The 14,474-nt window shown below is 37.3% G+C and overlaps 1 protein-coding gene across 1 annotated transcript in view; it reads right to left on the bottom strand.

The window, feature by feature from the left end:
* Positions 1-5,358, bottom strand: part of IPO7 (importin 7) — a 46,314-nt gene extending 40,956 nt beyond the window's left edge. Inside the window, exon 1 of the mRNA XM_042904649.1 lies at positions 5,122-5,358. Within this exon, the coding sequence (XP_042760583.1) occupies positions 5,122-5,205 (84 nt within the window). The 5' untranslated portion in view covers positions 5,206-5,358. The remainder of the gene's footprint in view (positions 1-5,121) is intronic.
* Positions 5,359-14,474: the final 9,116 nt, after the last annotated feature.

The following is a 14,474-nucleotide window of genomic DNA, read 5'->3' as shown; positions in this document are numbered from 1 at the left end:
GAGAGTGAGGACTTTGTCTTATGTATGGTATCAGACCTCCAGCATTAAAGATAGGATTTGCCACATGATAGTCACTCAAATTTTTTTTAAGTTTATTTATTTTGAGAGAAAGCATGAGGGGGAGGCCAGAGAGCAGGAGAAAGAGAATCCCAAACAGGCTCAGCACTGGCAACACAGAGCCCCAATGTGGGGCTGGAACTCATAACCTGAGCCAAAGTCTAACACAACCAACTGAGCCACCCAGGTGCCCCTCAAATATTTTTACAGTTTATTTATTTTGACAGAGAGAGAGAGAGAGCACGCGCGCAAGTGACAGACGGACAGACAGCAGGAGAGGTGTAGAGAGAGAGATTCCTGAGCAGGCTCCACCCTGTCAGTGCAGAGCCCAAGGAAGGCTGGATCCCACAACCATGCGATCATGACCTGACCTGAAACGAAAAATCGGATGCTTAACCGACTAAGCCACTCAGGTGGCCCTCTTCCAAATATTTTAAAAATAACAGAAGCAATTATTTGTTGAACGTCTATGCTCAGCTAATACTCTGAAGATTTAAAAAAAAAAAATCTTCATCTACAGATTTTATTCTCATTGGAGATTAAGTTCAAAGTCAATGCACTTTTAGAGTAGAAAAGACAGCAACCATCTAGTTCAAATAAAATTAAAATAGTTAAAATTTAAGAATATATACAACTACGTATTAAAAAGGTGAGTTTTGAGTTTACAAAGTACCACAGAAGGTCAGAGTAGGAAAAGATGGCATTTAAGATGGTATTGATGAGATTTGTGAACAGGAAAACTTTCATTTTTAGGTTATAAGAGCTTAATAGGAGGAATGAGTAGCATGAGCAAAGGTTTGTATGGAAAGGTTTCCACTGAACAACACTGGCAGCTAAAGCAGGAAGAACTGCAGAGACTGTTGTCTATTATAATAATCTGCCAAAAACCTTCACAGATGTCTTAACTTTATCTTATAAAGGAAGAAACAAGTTTTTCTGAGTGAGAGCAAGAGTAGGAAGTAGGAGTCTCTGGAAACATAACAAATAATTAATGTTGAATGAACAAATACCAAATGTCACATATTTTAATTTCCTAAAATTTTTTAGAACTGTACTTCTAGATCTATAGAAGTCAATTAATCTCAAAGTATATAATTTACATGTCAAATGAGTTTCCTGTACACAAATCTACTTTAAAGATTAAAAGACATTTCTGGCTATTATTCAAGTTCTTATTTCTCCATGCATACAACAAAATATTTACTGAGAGCCCACTGAGTGTCAGGCACTGTGCTCATAATTGTGCCAATTTTCATGATACAATAATGCTATCTACTAACAATCTCAGTGTCCAAATAAGTACTTGTATTCTTTCTCCATTTTCCACTAAAATATGAAACTACTATAGTTAGACTGAGACAAGAAATAAAACGTATCGTGTGGTAGAGTGGTTAATCAATTGGCACTGATGCAGTGGTTCAAATAACCTGGAGAGAACTTAGCAGGTTCCAAGCACTTTGCTGAATTTTTTACATGCATCAACTCACATGACACAGTGATATACACACTATTACTACTTTTATTTTGTACATAAGGAAAATGATGCTTAGAAGTTAAATAACTTTCCTAAGATCCTCCAATTAGTGCAGAATGCTTCATCGTTAAAAAAAAAAAAAAAAAAATCAAATAACTAAGGAGGTTTTCAATTATATTTCCAAGAATGCTTGTACTTTTTAATGGTTTCCTCCAGTCTTTGAGGCAAAGTTTGTTACATGAAGAAATTTCAAATTGAGACATGATAATGTAGTCCAAAATTATAACAGCAATAAAAAAAAAAAAAAAAGGATCAAAATTCATGCCATGCTACAGTGTAAATCAGTGGTGAATACTAAAATGTGTCTTGAAAATATCTGCCAAAAAAACAGTCTCCTTACTGTGGTCTCCAGCAGTCTCATGGAAATTTCTTAATTTTATCTATATGAAATATAAAAAACATATAAATACTCTAAAAATTCTCTAATGAGAGATGGTATAACAGCTAAAGTCTTACTGTTTGTTATCTGTCATAATAAAGTCAGTAAAGCCTAACACTAACAAATCAAAGAATTGCAGTGACAAAAGACAAAAATTCCTCACTTCATTAAACTTGAAAATTATACTGACGAGAATAAGTAAAATATGTATGACAAACCAGTGTTACAGAGAAAAATAAACTAAGGGAGGTATAGTGTGTCTGGGGTGTCATAGCCAGGGGAACTCCTTAGTGATATGGAGACAGTTGAACAATGATAGAGGGAAGTAAGGAAACAAGCATAAGAGATAACTGAGTAAAAGAGGTTCCACACAGATGAAACAGTTAAGTGTAATCACTGCGAGGCAAGAGCACTTTGTTTTTGTTTTATCTGCACTATTAATACTTTGATAACATTTACAATTTTTACAGTTCATGATTACTTCGCTTAGCTGAAAAGATTCACTCAAATGTCAATCTTTTTCTTTTAACGAAAATGAACCAAAATATAACTTGCTGAAAAAAAACAAAAACCAGTATGGAATGATTGCTTCATCCTGTCTTATCCAAAATCAAGAAGAGCCTGATGGAAATAAAATGTTACTTCCTCATTCTTGCTACAGTCAAGCTTCTTCAAGACTTATCTGGAATCTATTTCCTAAATTAAGGTTCTGCCACAAAAAAAGTCAAAGCAAGAAAGTATTAAAATGGGAACACTTCATTAAAGTGGAATGAAGACTAGAGATGAGAATATTCTAATTAAAAGAAAAGTTACCTTAGGAAACTTACTAAAATTGAGGTGTGATAATTGAAAGAAATTTGCAAAATGTGAACAGCTAACAATTACAGAAATACAGGCTAGACACCAAATTTTCTTTCACAGAAAAGCAGTGTTCACTACTCCAAAGTATTCCAAAACTCTAACAGAAGCTTAACAGTTAAGTAAAAAATGCTATGAGTACTATTTTGATTATTCATCTTCCAAAAATCAGATTGTGAAATATTTATCCTAGGTCTCAATTACAAAATGTCATCATATATAACCAGACATTTAATAACTGCTTGAAGAATGAATGAATTTCAAATTTTTCTATTAGGGAATCAACTTTTTTTTTCAAATAGTAATTTTTAAAATTAATAATTACACACAGCATGTTTTGGCAGGATAATAAAGTCATAGTAGAAATCACTGTGACTGAACTTTTAGAGTGCCTAAACTTACACATGTATTAATACTTCATAAACAAAATGTTAATCTTAACCTGTGTCTATCACAAAAATAAATCAAAATAAAAAGTGATCCATAACTACCTCCATAGTTTCATAATGGTTCAATATGGGAATTTGTTTCAGTGCATTATTTTATATCCAAAAGAAATCTAAGCTCCTCCCAAGGTGACTTTGAGCCTAAAAATTTGAGCACTGGGGCATGACTGGCTCAGTGGGTGAAGTATGGGACTCTTGATCTCAGGGTTGTGGGTTGAAGGACCACCTTGAGTGGAGAGAATACTTAAAAACATCTTTAAAAAAAAAACAAAAACTTGAGCATCACTCTTGGTATGATCTAATGATGGTCTCATTTATATACATAAGAGTTAACTTTTTTAGGGGTGCCTGGGTGGCTCAGTCAGTTAAGCAACCAACTATTGATTTCCGCTCAGGTCATGATCTCACCATATGTGTGGCTCCCTCTGTGCTGGCTCCCTCTTTCTCTGCCCTTCCCCTGCTCACATGCTCTCTCTCTCTCTCTCTCTCAAAATAAATAAACATTAAAAAAAAAAAAGATTTAACTTTTTTATTTTGAAATAATTTTACACTTAATTTGTCTAAACTCTGTGGGTGGTCTTCTTAAAACACAAGTTCCTTGAGGGCAGAGATCTCTGACATAGCATTGTACACTGATGCTGTCCTGTTAGGAATGCTCCTGTGGCTTCTGCAAAGTCAATAATAAGTAATGTTTTTAAATGAGTTACTTACCAGTTAAGAGAAGCATAAAATAACTGAATTTCTACTTTAAAAAGGGACTTCTTTTTCCGTTTAAAAATAAATGTACACTGAACTTCACTAAAGCTTGCACTCAGTAGTATACCAAAAGCCAATTATTAACTGGCATAGGAATTACAGGGGTCCTTTTAAGAAGCCTTTAAAATACTCACTAAAATATAAAAACTTGCATTGATTTAGAAATAATGAAACTTAAGGTAGTACAATAGTATGCCCACATATTAAAGCTGTTTTCCAAAGGGTGGTCCCTCGAAAATACGGAGGAAAAAAGGAACCAGTCATGAGTGAGTGGATATGGAGCTTGGCACATTTCAAGGCACTCGGCCTTACAGTGTCTCACTTGACCGTCACAGCAACCCTGTGGCCTGATGTTATGAATGGGAGATACTCAGCATTAAAAGGTTAAGCGACTTGCCCAAGGTCAGTCAAGAAAATTAGTGGTTCAGCTCTACCTAGAAGGGTGCACTTCACCTGACTTTCTACTACATTGTCCTGCCTCCCCGACTGAGGCATTATTAGAGTAAAAGAGCAGTGAATCAGACTGGTATCCAGCACTACCCTCGCCCTGCCAAAGAGGCGGGGGCTTGCCTCTGAAAGCTTTCCCTAACAGCTCAGTCGCAGAGAAGAAAGTTGTGCCGATCACCGATCAGCCCACTTAAGTGACAGGATGACAGCCGCAGCCCCCAAAGGACCAGCTTCTGCATTCCCAGGAGCCCCTCCAAACCCGACGCCAGCGAGACTGCTCCCGGAAACGTCTGAAAAACCTTTCAGCGAGTTTCGCCCCCTCCTGGGCGCGAGGAACGAGCTGGGTATGAGCCAGAGGGCGGCCGGCCACCCGAGCCAGCCATGTGTCCAGCCCGTCACGCCCGCCTCGCCTCAGCCGGCTCCTCATGCCTTGACCGCAGCCAGAGGCCCAGCTCAGGATCCGACGCAAAGGCTGCCTTAGCCGCCGCCACCACCGCAGCAGTCTGAGGCGCCCCGGCGCGGCACTCGCAGTTAGGTTCCCGCCCCACCCCTCCAGTTGGGCCCCTCAGCGACGCCGTCCGCGCTTCTGGCCAGGCCCGGAGGGCTCGGCCTGCCACAGTCCACCGCCCGCCCGGCGTCCTTACTTCATTGAGCTGGCGCTCCGCGGCCTCACGCAGGGCTGGGTCCATGGTGCCCCGCAGGGCCTCGATAATGGTGTTGGGGTCCATCGCAGCGCGGACTCGGTCAAACCCGGAGCTCGGGTGCTACTGGGCCAGGAATAGCGCCGCTCACTGCGCACATGGACCTGCCGCGCTCCGCAGCGGCAACCGGCGCGAAAGGAAAGAGAAGCGCCAAGGCCCCGGATAGAACCTCTTCGCCTCGGCGTGGAGGCGGGAGATGCTCCAGCCACTTCCTGTCGGCGCGCCCGCGGGGCACCTTGGGAGACGTAGTCCGCGTGAGCTTTCCACATCCCACGTGGCCCTGAACTGTTGCTCCTACAGGCAACTCTTGCTTTTCAAAAAGGGAAAATGTTCAAACTCCACAGTAAAAAAAATTAAAACAAACCCAAGGATTTCCCATAATAATATACCTCTGGTGATTGTGAGGTGAATCTAACGCAATGTATGATGCAATCCATTGCTAGTAGCTTTGTAATTGAAGGTAATCTTTTGAAAAGCAGTTTGAGATGTGTTTCTAGATGCCATAAAAGTATTCATAATCTTTGCCCCAACTATTCCCATTAATGAGACTTTATCTTAAGGAAATAACACAAAAGATTAAATCTGATTTATGTGTAAAAGATATTATAACATTACATATTTAGGATTACCAAATATTAAAAATATGGTTTTTATTGAGCATCCAAATTTTGGTAGGAACTTTCTATAAATCAACTGTAAATGCAGAATAAGAGCATAATCCCTATTGGAACACTACCTTCTTTAAAACAGTTAAAGCAACAGTTTCAGAAAAGTTAAATAACATGCCCAAGGTCACTTAGGTAGTAAGAAGTTCACCCAGGATTTCAAACCTAGGATGTTTCTGTTTTAAAAGATTTCATTCTCTTTACTGAATCACTCTGCCTTTCAAGAGAAATGTCGAGTGATATAGGAATTGTTAAGCAAAGTAAAAGAATTCAGTCAGTTAAATATTTCACAGGCATTAAAAATTACAAATATCATATACTTTGGGGCTCCTGGGTGGCTCAGTTGGTTAAGCGGTCCACTTTGGCTTACAGTTGGTGGATTCCTGCATCAGGGTCTGTGCTGACAGCTCAGAGTCTGGAGCCTGCTTGGGGTTCTGTGTCTCCGACTCTCTCTCTGTCCCTCTCCTGCTCACAGTCTGTCTCTCTCTTTCTCAAAAATAAATAAACGTTGAAAACAAAAATTAAAAAAATATATGTATGTGTATATATATATATATATATATATATATACACATACATAATATACCTTGTAACAACACAGAAACAGTTATGTGAGGATATGGCTTTGTAACATGGACAAAGACTTGGGAAATAAAGCTGGCAAATGAAGTTAATTTATTTTCTAGGATGGTGATATTTTGAGTAATTTCCTTTCATAACTGTCTCGATTATAATAAAGTTATGTAAACATATATCCTTAAAATGAATCATAAACTTTAAATGCAACTTGTTAAAAAATCACTTATTGTTTTCAGTTTGCAAAAAAGGAGAAAAGGGGCACAAAAGTCTTTCCCTGGAATAGTGGACTTTGCAATATTAATATCCCTTATATGCCAACCACTGTGCCTGGAAGTGTGGTTTACATAATTATCCCTAATTTACAAATGAAGAATCAAGGCTCACATAAGCTACTTAAATTGTGAAAGGTCATAAAATTTCCATAATATAACCTGTTGTTAGCTCCATCAGTGTACTGATACAACCTGTTTGAGAATTTCTTCTCCCTGGGGCATCTGGATGGCTCAGTTGGAAGAGCATGTGACTCTTGATCTTGGGGTCGTGTGTTCAAGCCCCACATTGGGTCTACATCTTAACACTACTTAAAAATAAAAATAAACCGAAAAAGAAAAAAAGAAAAGGTTTCCTCTCCCTACCCATCCCTCGATAGTGAGGGCCTTGAAGATAAGGATTATATTTTATTCACTTTTGTATCTTTACCTCCTACCATGAAGCTTGAATGTCTATTAAGAGTTCAATAAATGTTTTAGTTAATAAATGAAAAAGAATAAATGAACTAGTAATGACTTGTGGTGGCTCAGCCAGAATCTAAACCTCAATTTTCATGATTCCAAAGCCAGTCTTTTTTGCACTACTACATATCTATTTTAGATTCCAGAATTGACTTATCCATCATGAAATTGTGACAACTACAGCATAGCACAATGCATGTAAAAGACCTGACACATAAAAAGTGATCCAAAAATATCAATTCCTTTCCCCGAAACTGAAAGGGAGAAGTGGTGATGAAAAATATGGTTTCTAAGCTATAGTACTGGGAATTGGGAGCCAGCAAGGTTTGCAGATCCAAAGCTGGAGTGGGGCCTGTGTCTCATTCCAATTCACAGTGTATGTGCTGCCCAAGTGAGCACTAGGCAGTGTCTCATGCTTCAGAGAGAATAGAGCTCATAGGGTACTAGATACCATCTGGGGAACCAGAGTTCCTTTATTCACACAAGGAGCTTTGTTCCAGGACACTTCAGAAGCTTAGCTGGCAGTGTGATTAGCACACCCAACTTATTGTAGGTTTGTTTGTTTGTTTGTTTGTTTGTTTGTTTGTTTGTTTTTGTCCAGCTGTTGACACAAAGAATGTGACTCTATAAGACTGGAAATTTAGATGTGAGGTCCTCCAGGGCAGGGACCATGTCTATCTCTCCATGACAAATGCAGAAGTGAGCATGTGCTCAATAAATAAATGTGTGAAGATTAAAGAAAAAGTGCTATGTTAGGCCAGTATAAGCATAAATAGATAACCTTACCTCACTGCTCAATCCCAATTCCCAGAGCCACTATAGCGAATATAGTGACTTCTTGGGCAAGATTAGTCTAAGGAAATCAGAAAAGTAGAAAATGCAAAGTTCTGAGCTGGTTTTGAACTGGAATGGAATTGGACAAAAATAGAGGTAAGGAACAATATAAGAGGTGATTTGGTTATCTGAGCTTATAAACGATGGTTCTGTTGTTCACACAGAAAAACAAAACAAAACAACCCATGTCTTCCTGCAGGTATGAAAGAAAAAGAGGGTTCAGGAAATGACCATTCAGCTGTAACATAAGAAAATAAAAGAATGAATTTTCCCTGTACAAGCCTCCATTAGAGGCTTTCATGGATGAACACTTGTGATAAGGTTTTGATGATAAATACCGAGCACCCAAAGTTATCTTAAGGCCTAGACTGATCTGTCTGAGGTGACTGGATTTTGTCAAGACATCCCATAATTACTGAAACTTCACATCCTATACATCCTATGTTAGCCCCATTTCAGATATCAAAAATATTTTAGACAAAATTTTTCATGAAATTTTGTTTTTTCACTAATAGTAATCATTATACTTATAACTGAGTGGAATTCATTTTTACACCTTGGTAAGATTTTTGTTCTAAACAATTCAAAATGTAGGCGTTTAGGGTGGTTGGCTGGCTCAGTGGTCGAGCATGTAACTCTTGATCTTGGAGTTGTGAGTTCAAGCCCCATATTGGGGGTGGAGTTCACTTTAAAAATAAGTAAGTAAAATAAGCTTTTCTGTGACTTATCCTTTCCCAGGTGTCTTCTCACTCCTGGGACCACAATGGGAAAAAAAATGTAGGGGGCTAAAAAAAGACCTAGAAGCTAAAAAAAGAGTGATTATGTTCTGAGGCACTGTGCTGCCTTGGGTAAAACGTTTATCTCACTGGTCCTCATTTTTTGTTTCCACCTGGGAAATGAATAAATAATCTTGCCTGGGCTCCCAAAATTATTCTGAGAATCAAATGAGTCTGGGAAGTACTTTGTAATTATAAAGCTCAGAACAAAAGTAAATTGTTATTGGCATTAAGGAAAGGGCTGAGGAGAAAGTCAAGTAAGAGGGTAAGGAAGGAGAGTTAAAGAAAGCGAAGAAATGAGGACTTTCTGCAGAGCATCCTTCACAGCAGCTATAATGCTGAATGTTCAGCAACTTGGTATGTATGTGTCTAAGGGTTAGTATGTGCAAGACAAGGTAAAGACCATGTTGTACTGAAATTGTCACATGAAGACCATTTCTTTATTGTATTTCTTTTAAGTACACTGACCTACACGAAATTGAAGTTTGTGCCCTAAACCATAAAAAAATTTTTAAAGATCAACTTCATCAAGGTATAATTTACATAAAATTCAATGAGTTTTCATACAGTTATACACTTATTTCACAGTACCACAGTCTACATATAGATTATCTCCATCAGTGCTTCCCAGTTAATCCTTAAATGTTCAGCTCTGTGCCATATACACCCACTGATGTGCTTTCTATCACTATCAATTAGATTTGCCTTTCCTACAATTTTATATACATGGAATCATTCAGTAAGTAGTTTTTGTGTCTGGCTTTTTTCACCCACTATAGTGTTTCTAAGATTATTTACATAATGTTGAGGTTATCAGTAGTTCCCTCCATGTTGCTAAATGGCAGTCTGTTGCCTGCATATACAACAATTATCCATATATCTATTGGTGGACATTTGGGTCATTTATAGTTTTTTGCTGTTGTGAATTAAGCTGATACGTACATTTGTGTACAAGTCTGAGTGTGGATATACATTTTCATTCTTCTGGTAAATAGGAAAGAGTGGAATGGCTGATTTGTTTTAAAGATTTTTTTTTTTTAAGTAATCTCTATACCCAACATAGGGCTCGAACTTACAACCCTGAGATCAAGAGTCACACGCTTTACCAACTGACAGCTAGGCATCCCTGGAATGGATGATTTGTATTCTAAGTGTATATGTAACTTTATAAGAAACTGCCAAATCATTTCTCAAATTGGTTGTACAATTTTACATTTCCACAAGCAATTTATGAACATTCCATTGTTCCATATCTCTACCAACAGTTTGAATTCTCAGTCTTTTTATATATATATATATATATGTATATACATATATATATATATTTTTTTTAGTGTTTATTTATTTATTTTGAGAGAGGGAACACAAGTGGGGGAGGGGCAGTGAGAGAGAGGGAGAGAAAGAATCCCAAGCAGGCTCCGCACTGTCAGCGCAGAGCCCGATGTGGGGCTCGAGCCCATGAACTGTGAGATCATGACCTGAGCCAAAATCAAGAGTTGGATGGCTTAACCAACTGAGCCACCCAGGCGCCCCTGAATTCTCAGTCTTTTTAAGTGTATATAGTAGAGTGAATGTGTAGTGGTTATGTCATTTTGTATGTCACAATGCACTATATGCATTTCTCTGATGACTAATAACATTGAGTATCTCTTCATGTGCTATTAACCATTTGGATCATCTTTTGAAGTGTCTGTTTTGCCCATTTTTTAAATTGGGTTGTTGTCTTACTGCTATTGAGTTCTAAGATACTCTGGGTACAATTTCGTCAGATTTCTATATTGTGAATATTTTCTTTTAGTCTGTGTCTTTTCATTTTTTTAACTTATCTTTCAAAAAGCAGTTTCCTGTTTTGATAAAGTCCAATTTATATATTGATTCTTCTATAATTATGCCTTTTGCATTCTATATAAGAAATCTTTCCCACCTCAAGATTGTTAAGATTTTCTCCTATGTTTTCTTCTAGAAATCTTGCAGTTTTAGCATTAATGTTTTGAACTGTGGTTCAGTTTGAGGTGTCTGTGTGTGTGTCTGTGTGTGCAGTGTAAAGTAAGGGTTGAAGTTATTTGTTTCTGCACGTGGATATCCAGTTAGTTAGTATAGCTTAATTTGTTAAAAAGTTTGTACTTGACCACTGAATTACCTTGGCCCTTTTTTGAAAATCAATTGACCAAATATGTGTAGATCTATGTTTGAATTCTCTGCTCTGTTCCATCGATCTATTTATCTATCTTTATGCCCGTATCACAATGTCTTCATTAATGTAGCTTTCTAAAAGTCTTAAAGTCAAGCAGTGTAAATCTTCTAACTTTGTTACTCTTTTTCAGAATCGGTTAGACTATTCTGGGTTATTTGCATTTCGAAATACATTTGGAAAATTCAGCTTGCTAATTTTCAATTTTAAAAAGTCTGTTGAGATTTTGATAGATACTGCATTTAATCTCCACATCAGGGGTGCCTGGCTGGCTCAGTCAGTGGAGCATGTGACTCTTGATCTTGGGACTGTGGGTTAGAGCCCCATGTTAAGTGTGTAGATTATTTTTAAAAAATATTAAAACAGGGGCGCCTGGGTGGCTCAGTTGGTTGAGTGTCCGACTTCAGCTCAGGTCACGATCTCACGGTCCGTGAGTTCGAGCCCCGCGTCGGGCTCTGGGCTGATGGCCCAGAGCCTGGAGCCTGCTTCCAATTCTGTGTCTCCCTCTCTCTCTGCTCCTCCCCCGTTCATGCTCTGTCTCTCTCTGTCTCAAAAATAAATAAACGTTAAAAAAAAATTTTTTTTTTAAATCTTAAAACAAAATATACAGGGGTGTCTTGTTGGCTCGGTCAGTGGAGCATGCAACTCTCAATCCCAAGGTCGTGAGTTCATGCCCCACGTTGGGCATAGACCTACTTAAAAAAAAACAACAAAAAAACACTACACATCAACTTGGGTAAAATTAACATCTTAACAATATTGAATGTTTTGATCCTTGAACACAGTATATATCTCCACTTATTTGAATATTTAAAAATTTTTTCTCAGCTGTATTTTTAGTTTTCAGTACACAGATTTCACACATATTTTCTTAACTGTATCCCTAAATATTTCATGTTATAGTCAATGATATTTTAAAATATCTTTCCAACTGTTTTTGCTTATATCTAGAAATACAATTGATTTTCATATTTGACATTGTATCCTATAGCCCTGCTAAGCTAACTTATTGATTTTAATAGTTTCTTTTCTAAATTCCTTAGAATTGTGCATATAATAAGGTATCCTGCATATAAAAATGGTTTTAGGGGCACCTGGGTGGCTCAGTCGGTTAAGTGTCCAACTTCAGCTCAGGTCATGATCTCAGGGTTCGTGAGTTCAAGCCCCCCGTCAGGCTCTGTGCTGACAGCTTGGAGCCTGGAGCCTGCTTCAGATTCTGTGTCTCCCTCTCTCTCTGCCCCTCCCCTGCTCATGCTCTGTCTCTCTGTCTCAAAAATAAATAAAACATTTTAAAAAATTAAAAAAAATAAAAATAAAAATGGTTTTACTTTCTTCCCATTCTTTAGCCATAAGGTTTCCACAGATTCTGTCAAATTGAAAAGATTCCCTTCAATTTCCAGTTTTCTTAGAGTCTTTAATATGAACAGGATGTTGAATTCTGTCAAATATTTTTCTAGAGCTATTGATACCATCATATGGATTTTCTTTATTCTTTTAATGTGGTGAATTATACTGATTGATTTTCACATGCTACATTCCTGGGTTAAACCTCACTTGTCATAATGTGTTAACATTGGAAAAAACTTTATATATTGCTGGATTCCATTAGCTACTTTTTTTGAAGACGTTTGCATCTATCTGCATGAGGGATATTAGTCAGTAGATTTTTTGTTTTTTTGTTTTTTTGGGTTTTTTTTCCTAAATGTCTTTACCTAGTTTTAGTATCAGGAGTATGTACTCCTTCCTCTTTTGTTTTCTGAGAGAATATGTGTAGAACTGACATTATTTTTTCCTTAAATATTTGGTAGAAATCAGCAGTGATACTATCTGAGCCCTGGAGTTTGCTTTTTGGAAAGATTTTAAATTATGTAATGTAAGTTTTAATAGATATAAGACTATTTAGATTTTGGGGAAAACACACTAAATGTTTATTCTGTTGTTATTATTTTTTTAGTTATTTCTTTAACACTCTTTTTTCGATGAACTTTTAAAAATTGAAGTATGAACTATTGGGGCCTCATCAATATAAAAAGCTTCTGCACAGCAAAGGAAATAATCAACAAAACTAAAAGGCAACCAACAGAATTGGAGAAGGTATTTGCAAATGACATATCAGATAAGGGGTTAGCATCCAAAATCTATGAAGAACTTATCAAACTCCACACCTAGAAAACAAATAATCCAGTGAAGAAATGAGCAAAAGACATGAACAGACACTTTTCCAAAGAAGACATTCAGTTGGCAAACAGACATGAAAAGATGCTCAACATCACTCATCATCAGGGAAATACAAATCAAAACCACAATGAGATAGAGTCTCACACCTGTCAGAATGGCTAAAATTAACAACTCAGGAAACAACAGATGTTGGTGAGGATGCGGAGAAAGAGAAAACCTTTTGCACTGCTGGTGGGAATGCAAACTGAATCTGTTAGAGGAATTCTTGGGATGAGTAATTTATAGATAATTTTCATTTATTTTCAGTTAACTCTCTGGTTATTTTTCTTGTTGGCAGAGATTGTAAGAGATTAAGTCACATCTTATAGAGTACAGACACTGGAAAACAGTATGGAGGTTCCTCAAAATCTTAAAAATAGAACTATCTTACAACCCAGCAACTACACTACTAGGTACTTACCAAAAGGATACAAAAATGCTGATTTGAAGGGGCACCTGCGCCCCAATGTTTATAACAGCACTATGGACAACAGTCAAATTGTGGAAAGAGCCCAAATGTTCATCGACTAATGAATGGATAAAGATGTGGTATATACATACAATGGAATATTACTCAGCAATCAAAAAAAGAAATCTTGCCATTTGCAACAATGTGGATGGAACTAGAGTGTATTATCCTAAGTGAAATAAGTCAGAGAAAGATAAAAATCATGATTTCACTCATGTGGAATCTAAGAAACAAAACAGGTGAACATAGGGGAAGGAAAGGGAAAGTAAGATGAAAAGACAGGGAGGCAAACCATAAGAGACCCTTAAATATATAGAAGAAACTGAGGGTTGCTGGAGGAGTGTTGAGTGGGGGGATGGGCTAAATGAGTGATGGGTATTAAGGAGGGCATTTGTTGGGATGAACACTGGGTATTACATGTAAGTGATGAATCACTAAATTCTACTCCTGAAATCATTATTACACTACATGTTAACTAACTTTGCTTAAAATAAAATTTTTAAAATTAAAATAAATAAATAATAATAAATAAAAAAATAAAAATTGAAGCATGGGGCGCCTGGGTGGCTTGGCTGGTTAAGCATCAGACTTCAGTTCAGGTCACGATCTCACGGGTCATGAGTTCAAGCCCTGCATTGGGCTCTCTGCTGTCAGTGCAGAGCCTGCTTCAGTTCCTCTGTCTTCCTCTCACTCTGCCCATCCTGCAACACACACTCTCTCTCTCTCTCTCAAAAATAAATAAGCATTTAAAAAATTAAAATTATCAAAATTGAAGTATAATTTACATATAATATTGTGTTAATTTTAGTTGTACAACATAGTGATTTAATAATT

This window comes from Panthera leo, chromosome D1 (genome assembly GCF_018350215.1).
Source record: "Panthera leo isolate Ple1 chromosome D1, P.leo_Ple1_pat1.1, whole genome shotgun sequence".
Taxonomy (NCBI): Eukaryota; Metazoa; Chordata; class Mammalia; order Carnivora; family Felidae; genus Panthera; species Panthera leo.
This window is presented reverse-complemented; position numbering and strand designations above follow the sequence as displayed.